Genomic DNA, 21,244 nt, shown 5'->3' on the forward strand with positions numbered 1-21,244 from the left:
ACAAAATGATAAAATAAGAAACGTTGAAAAAATAAAGATGAAACTGCGAAAATTAAAAAAGAGAAAATGAAAAAAGGAAAGTTAAAAAAAAAGAATATAAAAAAGTTTTGAATAGAAAAAAACTTTAAAATAAAAATTAAAATTAAATTTTAACAGGAAGAATTAATAAACAAAAAATTCAAACAAGATTTTAAAAAGAGGAATTAAAAAAATAAAAAAGGGAATAAAAAAAAACAAAATACTAAAAAAAAACTAAAATTTGTAAATAACAAATTAAAAAGAGGAAAAAAACAATTTAAAAAAGAGAATAATATAACAGAGAATGAAAAAGGTCAAATAAAAATAAAACAAAATGAAAAACGAAAAAATAAGAAGAAGAAAAAAAATTAGAAAATTAAAAAAATATAGATAAATGGGAAAATTTAAAAACAACCAAACGGAATTAAAAAAAACAATGAAAAAATTAAAAACAGAGAAAATTATCAAATAAAAATTTAAAACAACGAGAAAAAATGAGCAAATAAAAACCTACAAAAGAGTAAACAAAAAAAGGGAAAAGAAAAAAAATAAAAAAAATAAAGGAGGAGAACAAAAAAGCGATAAAGAAAAGAAGAAATAAAAAATAAAAAATATTAAATTAAACGCCAAGATCAAAAAATAGAAAAGAAGAAATAAAAAAAATATTAAAAGAGAAAACGAAAAAAATTCAAAGGAGAAATTCAATGAAAAGAAACTTAAAAATGTGTAAATAATAAGAATAAAGTTGGAAACAACCAAATAACAATTCAAAGATCAATCGAAAAGGAGACAATGAAAAAAGAGGACATAACAAAAAAACAAAATAAAAAAGAGAAAATTAAAAAGAATTTAATAAATTCGAGAAAAAAAAACAAGAAAATAATATAGTGGAAAATAATTTAAAAAAACAAAGAAAATTTAAGGGACAACACACAAATAAATCAAAAAGACAAACAAGGAAAGAAGAAATAAAATTCATAAAGGGAAGATAAAACAATAAAAATGAAATGAGAAAAATAGAAAACGTTAAAATAATAGCGCTGAAACTGCGAAAATTAAAAAAAGAGAAAATTAAATAAGGAAAGTTTTAAAAATAAGAATATAAAAAAGTTTTGAAAAGAAAAAAACTTATAAAGAAAAATAAAATAAAATTTCAACAGGAAGGCAAAAAAACAGAATCAATAAACAAAAAATTAAGACAAGATTTTAAAAAGAGAAATTTGAAAAGAGGAATAAAAAAAACTTTCAGAAAAGAATATAAAAAACATAAATCAGAAAAAAGATACTTGAAAAAAAATCAAAGGGGAGATAAAACAGTTAAAATAAACATTGGGAATATTAAAAAAAAAAAAAAGAATAAAAAAAGAGAATATTAAGAAAAAATTAAAAAAAAGAAAAAAGGGGGAAATTTTGTAAGGTTATATGTAAAAAAGAAAAAAGAAAATTAGAAAAAGATATTAATTAGAAAAATCAAAAAGAACCAATAAAAAAAAACCAATTAGAAAAAACGAGCAAAGAAAAATGAGAATTTTAATATGAGAAAACTAAAAAAAGAGATAATTTAAAATTAAAAAGAGTAAAAATGAAAAAAAAAGAAAATTTAATAAAAATAATAAAAAAGGAGAAGATTAAAATAAAATTATATTAAAAAGGGAAAATTTACGTAATAGAAATATTTAGAATAAAGAAATTTTCAAAAGGAAAAAAAAAAATTAAGAAGTGTAAATTAAAGATCTAAAATTCAAAAAAAAAAATATATGTTCAAAAATTGAAAAAAACAATTGAAAAACAAAAGAAAATTAAAAATAGAACCTAACAAACAAAAAAGAGAAAATAACAAATGCGAGAAAATAATACAGAAAAAAAGAAAAAAAACAGAAAATAACATGGAGAATAAATAAAAATAAAAAATCAAAAAATTATTTAAGAAAAGAGGAAAAAATAAAAAAAAAGATTAAAAAAGAGAAATAAATAAAAGGAAAATAAATTAAGATAAAGTGAAAAAATAAAAAAAGCGAAAATAATAAAAGAGAAAATGAAAAAAAGAAGATTTAAAAGATAAAATAAAAAGGAAAAAAAATAGAAATAGAGAAAATTAAAAAAAAAAAAATGGAATAACGGTCAAATCATTAAGTTGAAATAAAAAAAAACAAATTTAAAAAAAATAAAAAAAAATTTAAAAAAATTTAAAAAAAATTTAAAAAAATTTAAAAAAAATTTAAAAAAAATAAAAAAAAAATTTAAAAAAATTTTAAAAAATTTAAAAAAATAAAAAAAAAATAAAAATAAAAATAAAATACAAAATAAAAAAATATAAAAAAGTTATTTAAATTAGAGAACATTACAAATGCAGAAATAGAAATCATAAAATAGAAAAAAAATATATAGAAGAAAAAAAATTATTTGGAAAAAGAAATTAAATTTGAAAAAAAAAACACAATTTAGAAAAGATATTATTCAGTTACAAAAAAAAATAATGTTAAGATTCTCGAAGAAAAAAAAAAGTAGGATAGAAGTCAGAAAAGTATAGAAACGTAAATATTTAAAAAGAAACTAAAACCATTACAGTGAAACAATTCAGAAAAGGAATATTTAGGGTTTATTTGGTTGCACGAAAAGGAAAATGGTAGGACTGACTTTAGGCTTGGAAGGTTTTCAGTGTGCGAGCATTTATGAATGCAATAGGGAAAAACTATTTTCAATTTTATTTGTTTTTTTTTAGAAAAAAAATCATTAAATGTTGCTTTCATCTTATGAAGTTTCCTTATACGTTCAATCGATATCGGAAGTGAATAAATAAAAAGTTATTTTTTTTCTCTTTTAAAATTGGTTTAAATAAAAAAAACTAGAGAAGTCGGGCTAAAGCATTAAAAATCATAAACAATGGCTTTTAAATCTTTTAAAGAAAAATTTAAATTTTTAAGCACATTATTTTCAGTGTAAGAGTGAAGTTGAATTCCAATATTCGGCAACGCATGAAATAGAATGAACAACAAATTTGGATGAATGCATTATGCGAGTGCATTCCATTATTTTTTCAAGTTACCTCCGATTTATCTTATCGATGATGTTTTTTTTTAAATAATCCTTAACTCATTGTATTTTTTTTTTCTTGTTTTCCCTTTCCAGACCTCCTCGTCGACCACCACCAAAACCATCACCACACCTGCCAAGCTGTACGGCAAAGATCTGGGCGCGTACGACGATGTCGACGTGGACGAGCTGCTGGCCCAGCTGTCGCCGGAGGAGATCACCATGCTGGCCAAGGAGGTCGATCCGGATGTAAGAATCCTTCGGGGAAAAAAATTGCAAATTTGTCATGTTTCCAATTAAATTTATTCGACCTTTTTTGTAGGACTCATTTCTGCCACCAAGCCAGCGTACCAACTACGAGTGCACCAAGGAACCGACTGGACCCCTAGATCGGAAGAAACTGATAGACCACATCAACAAGCAGGCCATCGAGACGCCGGACCGGCCGGAACTGGAACCATTTGTGCCCGGAATCGTGCGAGGCAAGAAGGTATTTTGAAATTATGAATTAGTTGTGAGATTAAAATTTTACCAAGGATTTTTTTTCTGTTAATTTTAGTGGATTCCTCCGCCACAGGAGAAGCGGATGCAGGAAGCCGAGGAACAGATCGCCATCGATATGGGTGATGAGTATGAGACGGCTCTGTCCAGTGCGACCCAGGAGGAGATCATCGATTTGGCTGCCATTCTTGGTTTCCACTCGATGATGAACCAGGACCAGTATCACGCCTCACTGCTCAACAAGGGTCAACCGATCGGACTGGGTTGGGATGGTATTACCAAATCATCGATCCAGAAAATCTTCCCTGCCGAGGCTCCAAATCAGACCGATCCGGAGGAAATGGTCAAGCGCATCCGGGACGACGACAGCAAGCTGGTCGATGTCAACTTCAACAATATTAAGGTTAGTTTAGAATGATCCTCATGTTTAAAGGCCTCTAGGTTAACCTAATTTTCCATCTTGTAGACCATCAGCGACGAGCAGTTCGAAAAGCTGTTCGATGCTCTTACCAGCAACACACACCTGGAGGTCCTGTCCCTAACCAATGTCGGACTGACGGATCGCACTGCCCTGCTGCTGGCCCAGGCCCTAGAAAGGAACCGTACCCTGCGGGTACTGAATGTGGAAACCAACTTCATCAGCCCGCCGGTGATCGTGACCCTGGTCAAATCGTTGCTCACCCAGATGTCCATTGAGGAGTTCCGGGCCTCGAATCAGGTGAGCTTGACACTAAAGTGTGGTCTCTGAACTAGGACACACGATAAAAAAAAATCTAAAAATATTTGCAACCTAAATCGGGAATAATGTTATAGGGAGGCAAAATTTTGCAATTTTGAGTTTTTGTTGCCAAATGATTCTCCTTACTTTAGTCTATCTTTGTGTGAGAGAGAATAAGGATATTTGATCCCTGGGGATACTTGATTCCTTTGCTATAGCTCGAAACCAGAATGTCTCACAAATATCAAACGTTCTAGAAAAATGTGCCAATCATTATGACGTTAAGTTCAAAAATTAACAATTGAAACAATTTGCTATCTTTTCACGCACTCCACAGCTACATATTTCTTGGCTGCTTCTTCAAGTCGGAACCTCTACAGATAGAATTTACTAAACAGTTCTCGTTTCTATCAGTCACATAGGGAATTTTATGACAAATATTGACTATTTATAGAAAATCTATACACTACGATTGGACTGAAGGTAATAAAAAAAAAATATTTTCACCGATAACCGATGGAGATTTTTATTTTATGGTGGGATTGCAAACGGTTCGGTTTAGTTTTTTTTTCTGATGTTGCAGCAAAACAAAACGTCTAAATCAAGGCTGCATGAATGGAGTCGTTACATTAAAACTTTTCTCGATATAATTTTTCATTTTAACTGAAATTTTCGATTTTTTGGATCGGATCTATACTGCCGCTGGAAGCATAATTGTCACATGTTACATTTAAATATGTGAGGTATTTTGGTGTCTACCGCCTCGTAGCGATGAATATTTTTATTGTCTATATATATAAAAATGAATGTTTGTCTGTCTGTCTGTTCCCTATAGACTCGGAAACAACTGAACCGATCATCGTCAAAACTGGCATCTGAGGGTTTTTGAGGCCGGATATGGTTTCTGTAATAGTCAAAACTCCATCCGACTTAAGGAAGGAGAGGCTTCCATACAAAATTTGTAGTTTTTCGAAACAAATTAAAGTCATGACATCCATTTTCTTGAGATGTTTTTTCCTTTGGGCGGTTTGTTTTTCGTCTCTATGGTCGAGGCGTCGCGAGCCAACGTCGCAAAAGGATAGTAACCCAGGCATAGCATACTGATCAGTAGGAATATTTTGGCGCGTATTTTTCAACCTGGGGTTTGTTTTTCGTCTCCATGGGCGAGCAAACGTCGACGCAAGAGGATAGTAACCAAAGCACACTGTTCATTAGTTGCTGGAAAATTTAACAATAAGGCGCCTGTTTCTCAAACACGTGGGGCGATATGCAACCTAGATGTGTTTTTTTCTTGCTTATTTGATTTGTACACAGCACGTGGTAATAAATGACGCCTAGATGTGACACGGATTGGTATTTTATCAATCGAATCAAAACCAATTGAAAGATTTGCAAAAATACTTCCATATTTAGTTCGTGTTAATGTAGGTAGCATTCGACTTTTCATTCAAGGAACATTAGAACATGTTCAAACGTTCAACTTTTTCTGTTAAAACAAATTAAAAATTATGTTTTCTTCTAGAAATTGTTACTTCGGCCCAAATACACAACTGAAACAAATTTAGAAATGAAAATGGGAGCTTTTTATTTTAAATAATTTTGAAAAAACCATCGTACTTTCTGCTTACATACCAATTCAAGTACGTACTTAACATGAAAAGTGTTTTTGTGTTACATGGCTGCATAAAAGAGACTTTTGATCCGCTTCGTTTTTGAAAAGAGAGACTTTAGAACTGATATTCAACTGGACGCAAAATTTTTAAGAGAAATTTTAAGTTTACCCTTAAAGTGTTAAAAACAATATTCCCTTCTGTCAACTTACACGGTGGGGCAAGGGCAATCGTCGAACTTTTAAGAAATTCATCTTCAAAATGATTCAATATGTTGGAAAGACCAGAAGGGGTATTCCGAATATTGAAACTGCAGCGGATATTGAAAATTCTTAAATGTCTTTGTAAATGAAGGTCATTCCCTTTGAGCAGCATTCGTTAAAAGTGGAGAAACAAACATAAATTTATATTGCAGGAATACTGCAGATATATCAGTGAAACTTGATTGAACAAAAAACAGGAATTCGTATTAAATTCATTTTAAAGCCATTACTCTGACGCATCTGTAAATAAGCTTTACTTATTTTTTTACTTATTTTATTATTAATTCATCGAACATAAAAGTTTAAATGAATAGTAAAAACACTGTCAAACAATATTAAATAATCTGGACTGACGTATTCGACGAATAAAGCGACTTGTAGATTCTCCAAACTGGTGAAGGTGTTCAGCAGCCTGGAACATACGCACCATCGCGCTTAGTGGCTCATTGAAGCCATACGAAGTTCGATGAGTTTGATTGAATAGTAACGAGCCAGATCGTAGGGTCCTTGATGGGGCACTGAAGTTTATCATTCCTAGCAAATTTGGCGATTGCACTTCTCCGTTGAAAATTTTTGAGATAAATGCTGCCTGTTGAGTCTTTCGGCGGCATCCAAGAGTTTCAAGACCCAAAAGCTGACATCGCTCAGGATAAGCGGGGAGATCTTCGGGGTGGCGCCAGGGAAGGTGTCTTAAAGCGACTCTGACAAATCGCTTTTGCACGCGCTTTGCATTGACACTTGATCCAATATACGGGACAAATGTAAACTTAGAAATTTGTTTTTGCCTACATTTTTGAATATTTGACTTTCAAAGAGAAAATAAAAAAAAAACGCTGAGAACTTATTTAGTGATGAACCTGATATTTTTTTTAAATATTTATATGTTTACCGTAGTAAATTTATTTAAAAAAAAGAAATTTGCACTGTATTTAATACATAACTAATTTAATATATTTTTCATTACCATGATAAGTGCTGTTTGGGTATCGATCCGGTTAAATTTGCCTACCTTCTTCAAGCAGTGGGGGACAAAATTGAAAAAGATGGGAGAGCTCCCATGCAAATTTAAGATAAAGAGCTTTTCAAAGAAGGGACCATATTTAAAAAGGTTTTTTTGGGTACAGAGTTCAAATTTCAGATCTTGAAAAACGAGTTTAGAGATCAAGTTTCAGTAAATAATAAATACCATCTTTAAATTGTTATTCAGAACTGCAGCTGCAGCTTTCATTTCAAAGTTGTTGGTTCTGAAGTATGATGAGGTTTGATTTAAAACAATGCTCTCTAAAATCTCAATTTTAATAAATTTTTACAAATTACATTTATTTCCGGAAGGTGTAGCAAAGCACAACGGGTCAGCTAGTATTTCATAAAAACATGTTTTTAAGAGTGATCTTGATGTTCCTATAAAAAAACGGCAAACAAAAATTTTGAAATAAGTCCTCTAGACACCAAAAAGTAGGGAATTTTAGAATGTAACATGTGACAATCATGCTTCCAACGGCAGTATAGCGCACAGAAAAAAAAGTATAGTATTGTCAACAGTTTTCCACTGAAATCTAATCATATTTCTGATTATTTCTCGACCAATTCTCGATTCAACTTTAGTCCTATGGTTGATTTTATGTAATCAACTATAAATTAAGTTGATTCAACTATAATTGTATTATTGTTGTTGTGCATTCAACAAGAAATATAGTAAATTCAACTATACTGGTATAGTTGATTTATCTATGAATATAATAGAATTATATTTCTATGATAGAATTTATGAGATCAACTATAGATATTGTAGATTCAACAAGTGTTTATTTTAGAAGTTATCATGTTTATTGTTGCTTTCTAGTCGGTTCTAGCTTTCATTCCAATAATTTTTCATTTTTGTTTTTATTCGTTATTGATTTTATTTTACACTTCTACACAACACAAAATAAGGTACACCGGGGCAAGTGCAAACGGTTTTCACCATAGTTCAACTTTCACATGTCCTAGAAAAATATGTAAATCTTCAAAAATTATCAATTATCTTTCGTTACATCTTTAAAATGGTTCTCAACAAATTCCCGTAGAAAGTGAAAATTTAAAAAATGTTGGTATAAAGTAACGGCACTTTTGTGAAAAAATTTCTAAGTTTGCACTTGCCCCGTTTATGGAGGCAAGTGCAAACGCAATGCTTTTTCCAAACTTATCCAGTGTATCGTTACTAAAACGAATTTAACACATGTTCCGTATGTTTTATCAACTTTTTTTGATGTATTTTCGGTTTTTCTGCTATATTTATTACTTTATGGAACTTCAGTTTTTCTGACTGTTGTTTGAAGCAAAAGACCTTCATTTGCCAAGGCATTACGGAATTTTGAATATCCGCTTCAGATACAACACTTTGGATACCCTTTCTGACCACTCTAATATAATGCTGAACCATTTTTGAGATGGTTTTTTTTTTAATGTCTGATGTTACATGGCTTAAAGGTGCGTTTACACTTGCCCCGCAGTGTGGGTTGACAGGAGTGAATATTATTTTCATAATTTTTAGGGTCTACTGAAAATTTATCATAAATTTTCTGCTTTCACCTGAATATCAGTCCCAAACACTCACCTTTCGACGAAAAATCGGATTTGAATGCCCTTTTTTGTAGCCAAAAAAAGCAAAACAAAAACACACTTTTCATGTCTAGTACGTACTGGAATTCGTGTGTAATCAAACAGTGCCGTGTTTTTAGTGAATAATTGAAAGAAAGTTTATCTATGCCAGATTGTTGGTTTGGACAACAACAACAACTTCTAGAAGAAGAAATATTTTTTAATTTTTTTGTAACAGAGGAAAGTTGATCGTTTGCACTTGCCCCGAGTTTGCACTTGCCCCGGTGTACCTTACACAAAATTCTAATTTTATTTCTGGCTCGTTAAACCTACGAACTTCAATCAGCTGCTGCTGAAGACTGCCCAGCCAAAAAGTCCACCGATCTCAGCGACAGGATTAGATAGAACGAAAGAAAGCTGCCAGGGAAAAAAGTAAATGGCAAATAACTCGATCCCAGTGGCACAATTCCGTGTTCCGGCAGCTGAAATTTAAATAAGGAAAAGTGATTCGCTCATCTTTTTTAAAACCTCCTCCTAACCAGCACACCGTAAACTAGCAACGTTCCCGGTAAAATTGCGTAATAACTACGGAAAACTTGCTTCAATCCAAAAATAGTTCTTCCCGCTTGCAAACTGCCGATATCTGCCTAGTCGGAACGTCCTCCGATCTCAGCGGCAGGATCAGAAAGCTGCCACTCATGGCCTAGACCTAAAGGGGGTAAACTGGCATTCGCTAAAAACAAACAAAAATAGTAAATTTTAAAAGATTACTCGTCGCCTTTGCTGATAAGTAGGCAAGCAACACATTCCGATGTTCGACGAGCCGCGTTTCGTTTTCTCCGGTAATAGACACATTTGTCAATGAGGCCTTTTCTTGTTGGGAATGATGAGAAGGGAGGTATTAAAAAAAAAAAAAACGAACACAAACACATACAGGATCTCAATGAAACATGATGTTTCCTTGAAGAGATTCCTTTTTTCTTAACTCTAAGCGTACATCTTTCGAGGATATGATGGCTAGCATCTTCCAAATGCTAAAACCACCAACCCACCGAAAGTGTACTATGTATGCCGTGACCGGGATTCGATCTCATACCCCCTGGCTTAGAAGACTTGAAGGCTATCCTCTACACCACGGGCGGCGGCAAATATAGTTGAATCTACTTTATTTATAGTTCAATGCCTAGAATCAAACATAAAATTGTAGTTGAATGAATCATATTTATAGTTGCAAAAATCATAAATTTATAGTTGAATCTATCATATTTATAGGTCAATTAGAAATTTATAGTTGAATGCTATAAATCAATCATTCAAAAGTTGAATCTATCATATTTACAGTTGAATGAATTATACCACTACAGTTGAATCTATTATATTAATAGTTGATTGCGTAATGTCAATCAACAGTTTGTAGTTGAATCTATTATATCATCTATAGTTGAATTCCTAAAATCAATCATACAATAGTAGTTGAACCTATCATATTTACAGTTGAATCAATTAAAACTATCACATTTAAATCTATAAAAATCACAGTTGATTGCGTAAGGTAAATCATCAGTTTGTAGTTGAATCTCTTATATTTATAGTTGAAAGTGAAAAAATCAACTACACTTTGATGATTGGTATAGCTAGCTGAAATAATTCTAACAACAGTCGTCTTGTTCCTGTGTGCAAGGATTAGATCGATTGGATAGGTTTATCTCCGATTCGATTTTTCGACCTTTTTAATTTAGAGTATCGGTTCAATGTCAAACATTGTTGTAGTGACCGGACGATGTATTTTTCGTTGTGAAAGGCTCTGATTTGAAAGACGCCTGTTTCCTTGTCAAACATATTTTCTTCACTGACTTTTTCTTTGACGTTCACACTCACGCGTAACACTTCATCCACGAGGCTGCAACGATATACAATCCGTGTGGAGCACATCTCTCAGATTTAAGCTTTTTTCTTAAGATTTAAGCTTTTTTTTCTTTAGATTTGAGTTTTCATCTCCTATGCTCTCAAGGCAAAAAAAGCTTAAATCTGAGGAAAAACAGCTCACCAATACTGTCGTTGTTCAACGCTTGGTTCTCTCAGTTCACTCAAGCCAGATCCGGTTAACGTTTCACGAATTGTCTATGTATCGTGTGACCAACATCTTTTGAATAAGTGCTGGGCTGGTTAATCTCGGAAAAAAAGCTTTCCTCAGACTTAAGCTTTCCTCAGATTTAAGCTTTTTTTGCCTTGAGAGCATAGAAGATGAAAGCTCAAATCTGAAGAACAAAGCTTAAATCTGAGAGATGTCCTCCACACGGTTTGAATAACGTTGCCGAGATCTGACTCAAGCACGCTCCCTCAGTAGCTCATGGAGCGCGTTCATAAATCATAATAACTTACGATCGTTTAACTTACTCTTTGAATTCAATTTAATCAACACTAAATTCGTATCTTATTTTTTCACCAATCTTAATCGCTAGAATTGCCATTTTCCAGGTTCAGATTTCGATGTGTTAAGGTGTTTGGAAGGTTTTCTTTTATAGGTAAAAGTTTAAAAAATCTTTGAAACTTAGTTTTTTTTATAATGCCTTTTTTAAAGAAAAATGCTCTTCCTTGTTAAAAATAGATAAGATCTATCTATTATCAGAGATCGATCATTGAGGCCCGATTTTTTAGGTGGATCGATCCTACGGCCGTTCATCTGAATCGATCTTTTACTGAAGATCGAACAATCCTTGTTGCAGCAATGAACAATCGGCTCAATATAGGCTTAATATATATCGTCCATTCAAACAAGCTTTCCTTTCACGAAAAACCTTGCACAAAATATTGTATACATTTGCCTATAAATAACTAATCTTAGGAAAAAATAAATAAAATTTTGTTGTTTTTTTTTATTATCTATAACATTTTTGCAGAAGTATCAATAATGTTAATGAGAATGAAACGAAATCCTTAGTTTTACCAATTCGTGACTTACACTTATTTTGAAGTAAATACATCCTTTGTTGGTCCGGGGGGCGCAGTGCTATCCACTCTTTTTTTCACATGGAATAATTTTAGTTTTTCAAACTTTCAACACTCCATACTATCTTCTTTTGGATAAAATTTTCAAAGACAATAAACCGATCACTATTTGGGACTGTTCTTTCGGATAAATTTCGATAATTTCTATCTTTATTCTTAGTTTCTATCTTAAAGCTATCTTTTCTATCTTGCGGAGAGAAAAAAACGCGTGCTCCTATCGGCTACTATCACGGAATAACTAGAATTTATCCAATAACTTATGTTTATTTAATAATTATCTGTTAAAAAGGAATCAAAATACTGTATTTATCTAAAAACTATAAAATTGCGCCTCAAAGTGTTCAACAACTCTAGGGTAGTTGACAAATTTTCAGAATTCTCTGTGTCTGATACTAACAAACTGTGAAATAAGAACTCATCTGGCATAAAATAGTCAAAGGACCTTCTCTGGATTTTGCTAGATTTCTGTCTTGGGTCAGGGCACCCTATACTAAGGATCTAGTCTCCATCAGTGAAGAAGAAAGTCTCCTTCAAGTTTAAAAATATCATAAATTTTTTCGTCTCACTTATTTAAATGCTTCTAGTTCATCTACGGGTTCATGTTATTACTTTGGAGCATATAAATTAGCTATCAGATAATGCAAGAGACTGCGAATTGTAAAAACATATGATTAAAATAAGAAATGGGGATCAAGTATCCCCATTCTTCCCTATACATATTCTTAGTTTTGGTTTTAAGATTTTGCATTACACTTGAATGTCTATTTATTTCTTATGTTTAGTATTTTATCGCGATTCTAAAATTTGTTGAATCTCGACTAGAATATCGGACTACTTCAATTTTCTTTCCTATGAGCTTAAAATTTGTTCGAAGTTTAGCATATGAATTTTGAATGTAAAATTTATTGAGTTTAAAGCCATTTTTGAATCTATGATCAAAACCATACAATGAAATTAGGAAGAAAAAAATATTGGAAGATGAATACTAAATGTTCTTTTTTCTCTTTTAGCGATCACAAGTCCTCGGCAACAAGATCGAGATGGAGATCACCGAACTGGTCGAGAAGAACACCACCTTGCTCCGGTTAGGGCTGCATCTGGAGTTCAACGATGCCCGCCATCGGGTGGCCGCCCATCTGCAGCGCAACATCGATAGAAGTGAGTTCGATCGTTTTCCTTTTCTAAACCTCTTTAATTATACATTTTAAAAAAAATTGGAGGGTACTAAATTCTAAAGCAACAAACCAATACGCGGAAAAGTTTGGGTTATCCTTTTTCGGCCGTTACTTTTTAACTTCCTCATTCCCAATTCCCTTAGAAGGTTCCACAGGTTGGTGAAGGTCCCATCCTTTAACGAAATTCCTCAAATCACGATCCTTATCCCTGGTTTTCCAGATGATCCACTCCATAGCCATCGCTACCCGGACCTCTTGGAGGCACTTCGTGCAAAGCGTTCGCGATCCCGCTCAACTTCACAAGAGTCTGGAGCCTGTCGAACGCTTGAGACGGGTGCCCTCCATCTGCTGGAACCGACCAGCGAGGAAGACGATTTGGAACCGATCCAGATGCAAAAGTCGGAACTCTTTCTCCAGATCGATAGTGATTCCAATGTCGTTGAAGCGTAGGTGATTTGCGTCTTTGTCGATCTCTGTCGGTGACTCACTTCGTTTTGTTCCGCCCTTGAAGAAGTGATAAATCTTGTCCGTTTGTCTACCCCCCATTGAAAGTTCGTTAGGTTAATAACTCAACGTCGTACATCCGCCCTCATTTATAACCTTAAAATTTAAAAACATTTCCTTCTGTCCAAACTTTAAACTACGTGTCTCTATCTGTATATGTGTTTTACCTTTTTCTTTTCTCTTTGGTAACACAATTTATACTCTCTCTGTTACGCTCACAATCTGCGCTCGCGCAAATACGCTCAAACACTCAAACATACACATCTAAACATAAAAAAAAACAAACGCAACTCTCACATAACCTCACAACCGTCACCGAATCGTCTCAACCAATAGTTCGTGTGGACAAGAAGGACGGACGTTCGTCCCGAGGAAGCTTCTATCGCCCAGTTCAGCAGCCAGACGAACGCATGGAAGAGCTGGACGATGTCGAAGAGGAGGAAGAAGAAGAACCCCGTGAAGTGCCCCAGGATTACGACGTCGAAGAGGACCCTGACAACATCGTCATCCGCCCACCGCCTTCGGACGACGAGGATATGTAAGGCAACACCAGAGTGCCGCCGCTCCCCGTGATTCTTAGCACAAAACCATCATCAACCAATCAATAAAAATAAGAACGCTCTACCATCCGCCTCGCGCCTAAAGCTCGCCGCCAACCTACACACACACAATTGCACTCGCGTGCCAGCCGCTCCAGTTTGTTTACATTCTGTTTATTTTTCACGCAACTCAACTCAAAACAACTACCACCAACTTACCCGTTTTTGTTGTCGTTTCTGCTCTTGCTGAACGCAGCTCTCACACAAACACTTATCCACTCACAACTTGAATGCCGAGTGCGTATCCTCTCATAACAAATAGAAACTTACAACCACAAATGTCATGCCAACACCTAAAACATATGGAGATACAAATTTAAGCTCTAACCTGCCGCCGTGACTTAAACTTAGTTGAACGTCCAGCTGATTCGATTGGATAAATTCATACTAGCAAAGGTAGTTAGTAGTTATTGTTATTATTTTTCTAAGTTTTATTACAATTTTTTTTTCAAAATGGAATGTTGCATCCCCCGAACCGAATTGCTCTGGTTTAAAAGCTACTTTAAAACTCTCAAACAACCAAAAGGGTGTCGAAACACCAATACTACAAAGCGTAGCTTCTTGATGTTCAGCTTGACTGCTGCTCAATGCTTCTGTTCAGCGCCTACTGTTTAAATGTTCTTACTCTCTCAAATGCTCACTTACCGAACCCTATTGACATACTTACCGGCTCATACATATACAGATAGACCACCATCTGCTGCTTGGTCCTCACAGAAAACAGTTGGGCCTATGGAATTGGATTCCCAGTCTATTCTTTATAAATCTTAGCCGTCATTCTCAACCATTATACCAATAGATAGTAAGTGTACCAGCATAAATCCACTGCCTGCTTATAGATAAGGTTGTCAGAATTTTTTCAGCACGTATCCGGTCCGAACAAATTCGAGCAACTTTATATTAAAAATATATAGGCAAAATCCAGACATTTGCTTAAAAAATTGACAAAATTCGGGAAAATTTAGTTACCCTGAAGTTACTCCACTCAACAAAAATTAAAAAAAAATTCTTCGAAATTCATCGACTAATTTTACCATAGACGACATCAGGAAGTGCGATACGTCAGATAGATCTACCAACATTGTTCATTTCTTCGGTGAACGACTCTTAGATCGTGCCTATTAAAAAAATGGTGAGTCTCTCTAAACCCGCCAAGTTTAGACTGCAGATTGTAGGGATTTAGTCTAAGATTGATCCCAAAAAGTCATTCCAGGAAAAATGTGTTTAATTTTCTTGGAAATGATTCTTTTGGTGATAAATTTTGGAAAATGATTCGTTCTGGGGAATATATTTCTGAAGAACGGTTCATTCTGGTTAAAATGTTTCTAAGGAATGTTTTGTCTGGGAGAAAAATCTGGGCAAAAGTAAAAAAACAGGCGATTGAAATTCTGGGGACTTTTCAATCTAGGAAATTATGTTCAGCAATTATTTAAATATCCAACAATAATTATTCTAAAAAACTTCAAATTTTCGATTTTTAAGCTAAGGCGTAGGTTCTCCAAAAATCATTGGTTAGGTACTCAAAAAATTTTAATGAAAAAGATTTTCTATTAAAAAGATTTCTCTTTTCAAATATTATAAGTAAAATAAAAAAAATCCCTCGTGAAAAATATAAATCGCAAATTTCAAAGAAAAGTTGAATAACGGAATGTTTCTTTTATTATGTGGCAAATTAAAATAGATATCGATCTTATCTTCAAGTCTTTCTAAAAAGACATCTTGATGAACTTCAAAAATCGTGCTTTACATTCTTTTGGTACAGCTATTTTTTTTTTTCTGTGGACATTAGAATGCCGGGTAATTTAGACTTTTGAATAGTTATGCGCTGCAGACTAAAATTGATCATAGGCCTAGTACAAAAACTCATGCCAAATTTGATCTTGATCGGATCAACGAGCCTGCAGTTTGCATTGGAGTTTGAGACATTTATTTTCAGGAGGAACATGAAAATAAAGTTTTTCATCAATAACTCTGATTCCCTTCGGCCATCTTTTTTGAATGCGATTTTTTTAAAACTTAAACTATTACAAATATTTCATCCCAAGACTGCATTTCGATTCGAGTTAAGACAAAATGGTATAAACCTAAAAAATGGGCTAACTTTTTTAAGTTTTATATTCATCACTATTAATGAGGCTTCGCGTCGAACATTCAAAAGAAGTCGGCAAAAGAAGACCAAAGTTATTGATAAAAAACTGGATTTTCATTTTCCTCCCGAACAAAATGTCTCAAAATCCCATACAAACTTCAGGTTTGTTGAGCGACTCCTTCCCGTGATCCTATTTAGACAAAATTTCGCGTGAGATCTTGTACTAGGCCTAAAAACAATTTTTGCCTGCAGCGCATAACATTCCATAAGTTTTAAAATTTCTCAAACAAATTAGGGGCAGTCGTCTAGTAGACATGTTAATACTAAAATAGTTCACCCAGACACCCTACGGAATACTAGAAGGCTTATACACCTTGTAAGCTCAAGTTAATCTAATTTAAGCTTGCCAGATTGCCCGGTTTTATCCTGGTTTGCACGGATATTTAATCAAGAATTTAAAAAAGTTTGGATTTCGCCCAGAACCAAACAAAACAAAAAAAACAAATTGTGTTGTAAAAATTGTCTATTTATACGACAAGAAAAAACTATTTTTTTTAGCTAGTTTCATGAAAATAATCATAAAAGGTTTTTTGGAGGCCTAAAATACCATTGAAAATCTGCTGATTAGTTTTGATGGAAATTTTTTTTAAAGTTTTTTTTTCTCGACTTTTGTTGAGTAATCCTGAGTGTTGACCAAATTTTCCCGAATATTTCCCAGATTTTTGATCGACAATTTTGAAATCAAATGGCTGGAATTTGCCAGATTTTTAGATAGAATATCCCGGATTTGTCCGGCCAGGATACGTTGTGAGAAAATTCTGGTAGCCTTAATGTTAATCTTTAAATCAAGGCTGTCAGATTGCCCAGTTTTATTAGGGTTTGCCTGGATATACAAAACTTGGGAGGAAAAGTGTGGACTGGTACGGTTGCTCGGATTTCGTTGAAAAAGCCCGGTTTTTGCCCGGATTAATTCACATTATATTCAAAATTCAACAACAAAAAAACAAATCTTATGCCTAAAATTCGATTTAAAATCTGCTGTTGTGTTTTGATAAAAAAATATTTTGATTCTTGATTTTTATTGATTTTTGTTAAGTTATTACTGGGTTTCACCCGGATTTTTGGTTGTCAATTTTTGAAAACAAATGCCCAGAATTTTCCAGGTTTTTGGATAAAATAGCCCGGATTTGTCCTGCCCGAATATGTGCTGAAGAAATTCAGGCAATCTTACTTTGAACAATCATGGCAAAAATTATTGTTATTTATTCTTCCGATACGTTGTAGGTAATACAAAACAGTTTGCAGTCGTCGGGGATTCTTTTCGATGAAATAGGAATCATATCCACCTCCAATTAGAGCGAAAATCGGCGCAACTAGCAGTTATTTGATCGTTTGAATGTTTTATTGACATGATCTTGAAATTTAATAGCATCAGCAGATTTTGGTTAATTTTGGCAACACTGTTACATGTTTTCAGAACGTTATTTCTAAGCTTCAATAACAGAAATGTTTTTTTTTCTTCTTAATTGAGGTTTATCTTTTTGAAGACGTAGACTTCAAACCAAGATCGTTCCAACCTTTCAGTAACGTTTTCTAGAAGAATGATGAAATTATTCAAACAAAACGGTCCAGATTTCGATCTATGTTGCACTAAATTGGCCTAAAGACTGTCTTTCAAAGGTTATAGGCCCATTAAAGGATCTAAAAAATGTAGTGCTATATTTAACAGCACTGTTTCATGGCAATTTATATCGTTACATTTTGCTTAGAGCTTGAGTTTTAAGCTTTAATAACATATAGGCTTTTTTTCTTCTTAATAGAGGTTTATCGTTTATCTTTTTGAAGACGTAGTCTTCAAACCATGATCGTTTCGAACTTTTAAGTATAGTTTTTTTTTGAAGGATTTTAAAATTATTTTTACAAAACGGTCCCGATTTCGATCTGTGTTGTACTGAATTTGATTGAAGACTGTTTTTCAGAGAGTATAGGTCCATTAACGGCTCCCAAAAATGTTGTGCTAAATTAACCAGCACTGTTTCATGGCAATTTATCTTGTGCATGAGCATTTAAAGTTGTTTGTCGGGGTAATTTACTTGTGAAATATTCTTGAAAAAAAAAAAATATCCCAGAAAAAAATTCATTGACGAAATTTTAAGCTTTACCTTGCCATACCCATTAATTATAAACAGTAGTAATGAATATGAACAGACATTTTTCAAATGATTGATTCATCATAAAACTGATTATATTTTAGAAAATCTGCTAGTCTATTGAGATGCGAGTTAATATTAATCAATATTGGCATGCGTGCAGAAGTTGAGATCTGGTTAAAGTTGCTACACGTAGGTAATAGAATAAGGTTTCCAGATTTTTCCCTGGACGTATTCGTACCCAGCAAATTCAAACAATTGGATCTTAAAACCTGGCAAAACCCTGGCTTTTAATTTTTAAATTTTCAACCCAAAATCCGAGCAATATTCAGGTTAAATTGATCAAAACCATGGAATTATTCAATAAAAATCAAGATGAATACACCTGAATTTTTTTTTCAACAAAAAAAAACATCAGCAGCCAAAAATCCGGACAAGTCCGGATAAAACGGGGCAATCTTGTTTATTATAGAACTCTATTCAGATTATCAGTTTTGAACATCAACTTTTATGTATTGACATTAAATTTAAAACTGTTATTCTGGAAATGGACTTCAAACTGCGTTCTCTGATCGAATTTTTTGACACATAATTAATTGAGCCTGTGGAGTAGTAAAATATATTTTATAATGTTTCTTGTTTTGCCACATCAAAAAAAAATCTATTCTACTTGCAACCTAAAATTAGTTATTTTCAATGATTAGAAACCTTTTAATTATGGCATGATTTTTTTGATGTTAGAAATGCAAAAAAAATAATTCTGAATTTAAAAAAAATTATATAATTTGATATCTTTTCCAATACTCGGATATTTTCAAATTTTCAAATTTGATGGAAAGTATGAGAGAAACATGACATTTCAAAGAAAGAAAGAACAGAAGCCTTAGGTAAATATCATGATTTTTTTTTCTAAAAATCTACAATGAGACTTGAAACCACAATTTCCGCTTCAGTACAACGGCGCCTTAGCCAATTTCACCAGGGTGAACGTGACGAAATATGCTGCTGGATCTTTTATCAATACACTCCATGTGTATTTTGTCTACTATTGATCTCTCTGTTGTTGCTTGACCACCACCACCTGTTTTTCAAAAAAGCCTGGAAGATTTAAAAAAAAGTCCGGAAAAAAACTGGATAGCAAACTTTGATGGTGATTTTTTTTTGGTCGCCAGATCCCAACACCGAAAATAAAAAATACCCATACTTGAGAACATCATTGCAAACCGCTCAAATCCGTAGATTGGACGAAAAAGAAACATGTGCTGATTTTGGCAAAATGAAACTTGATGACCTTTTTTTTTGTCGTCAGGTACAATTTTTGTGTGATTTCCATGTAATTTCCTAGCAATTTTCGATAATCCGTCGAAAATCCGTAGATTTCGAGCATCGATCCGTCCTAGCAAATATTTAAACAAATATACCACATGAAAAGATTTTATCAAACTTACCAAAGTAGCATATAAGGCTATGATCATTTAGAATCCGGACAGTTAAAACGTGTGTATTTTAAAAACTATTCATTTGATCGGAAAACTTTCTATGGAGGAAATGAAGGTGTTAATATGACATTTAATGTGAAAATATTAAAAAAATATTTATCAATGATTTCAAGAAATACTCTCACTTTTTCATAAGATCTCTTTTTTTTATCTTTGCACTCTTTTTTCAGTCATGTATTGATTTTTTTTTACCACAGAAGCAAAACCTTTGCAGAATGGAAAAAGCAATTGGAATCTGGTTGGAACCTTTTCATGAGTAGGCATGTCGAAAAATTTGATCTCTTAAATCCGGTTTTAACAAAAATTTTTTTGGCCATCAGAACACATCCGTCATATTGCGTAAAAACCGGATGCACATATTGAAATCTTTGGAACGGATCATTATTAGTTATTTACTTGGTGTCTTCTATTAAGGCAACAGTTTTGCCTGCCGAAAATTAATATTTTGCATTATTTAAAGGGTCTGCATCCAGTTATCCCCAATAACCATAGACTTTTTACCATATTTAAGAGCAAGGGTTGCACTCCGATGGTTGGTTTGAACTTCGTGTGGATCCTAGAATAACTCCTTATACTGCTCAGAGATGCCATTCTCTACCGAGAAAAACGGAGAACGGAGAAAAAAACACCCCCGTGCGATAGTTGCAAATCACCCGGGTGAGATTTTTCGATCCTCTCCACACATTATTCGCACCCCGGTTTCGAAAGCCACACACACCTTAGTTCAATAGCTCCAGCGTGCGACGATTTGTCACTGTAGAGCACCCCGGTGAAAACACAGAACCGACTTGTTGAAGCCACCAAAAAGCAAAGACAAAAACAAACACGACGGTGTGCATAATAATAGCATCAACAAACGATGAATGTTTCGGGCGAGTGGTTCAGCTTCGTATGTGTTGGTAAACGCTATAAGCCAAGCCAGCTACCGTTGCTGTCGCTCTCCGTGGTGAAAACATTTTTTCACTGTAGTGTGTGTTAGCTCTGTCGTGTTGATTTACAGATTCTCTACAGAGGTTCGGCTAAAAATCTCTGCGGTGCGTTTCAGAGAATCTCTACAGAGAATCGAAAACCGAGCACGTGGGTGGTTCTCGTAAGAGAAATTGCAAGCCTGATACTGCTTAAACATTTGGTCCGAAAAAAAAATCAGAAAAAATCAACAGTTCATGAGCTTTCGAGTCAACAATGAAGAATTTTCGAGGCACAAAATGCGCAAAAGGAGCAAATTTGTGCAAAATTATTTTTATCATGTCTTTTTGCATAGTAAATATCTCATACACACGTAAACTTAAAAATCAGGCAAAAATAGGCAAGATAGTCCTTTTCATAACCAACACAACGCTACTAAATTTTTGCATATCCGAGCTCTATTAACGCAGCTATCACCAAAATAAAGTGCCCGGATACTAAATGATCATAGCCTTAGTTTAAATATTACATTTTTGAATTTATTTAGCTTGGCTTATGCGGCGATAGGACTTCAGTGTCCGTTCTCTAAA

At 33.5% G+C, this 21,244-nt stretch overlaps 1 protein-coding gene across 18 annotated transcripts in view; it reads left to right on the top strand.

Moving 5' to 3' along the window:
• The window catches only part of LOC129740291 (tropomodulin), a 303,884-nt gene that overhangs the window by 251,528 nt on the left and 31,112 nt on the right, over nucleotides 1-21,244 (top strand). For 10 of the 18 annotated variants that reach the window (XM_055731902.1, XM_055731901.1, XM_055731903.1 and 7 more), the window contains 6 exons: nucleotides 3,148-3,300; nucleotides 3,374-3,541; nucleotides 3,611-3,955; nucleotides 4,019-4,270; nucleotides 12,743-12,890; nucleotides 13,748-13,949. In XM_055731902.1, the coding sequence (XP_055587877.1) occupies nucleotides 3,148-3,300; nucleotides 3,374-3,541; nucleotides 3,611-3,955; nucleotides 4,019-4,270; nucleotides 12,743-12,890; nucleotides 13,748-13,949 (1,268 nt within the window). Of the gene's footprint in view, nucleotides 1-3,147; nucleotides 3,301-3,373; nucleotides 3,542-3,610; nucleotides 3,956-4,018; nucleotides 4,271-12,742; nucleotides 12,891-13,127; nucleotides 13,358-13,747; nucleotides 14,108-21,244 lie in introns of all 18 variants that reach the window. The other 8 variants (XM_055731913.1, XM_055731914.1, XM_055731915.1 and 5 more) reach the window with 4 other exon arrangements.

This window comes from Uranotaenia lowii, chromosome 1 (assembly GCF_029784155.1).
Source record: "Uranotaenia lowii strain MFRU-FL chromosome 1, ASM2978415v1, whole genome shotgun sequence".
NCBI classification, from domain to species: Eukaryota; Metazoa; Arthropoda; class Insecta; order Diptera; family Culicidae; genus Uranotaenia; species Uranotaenia lowii.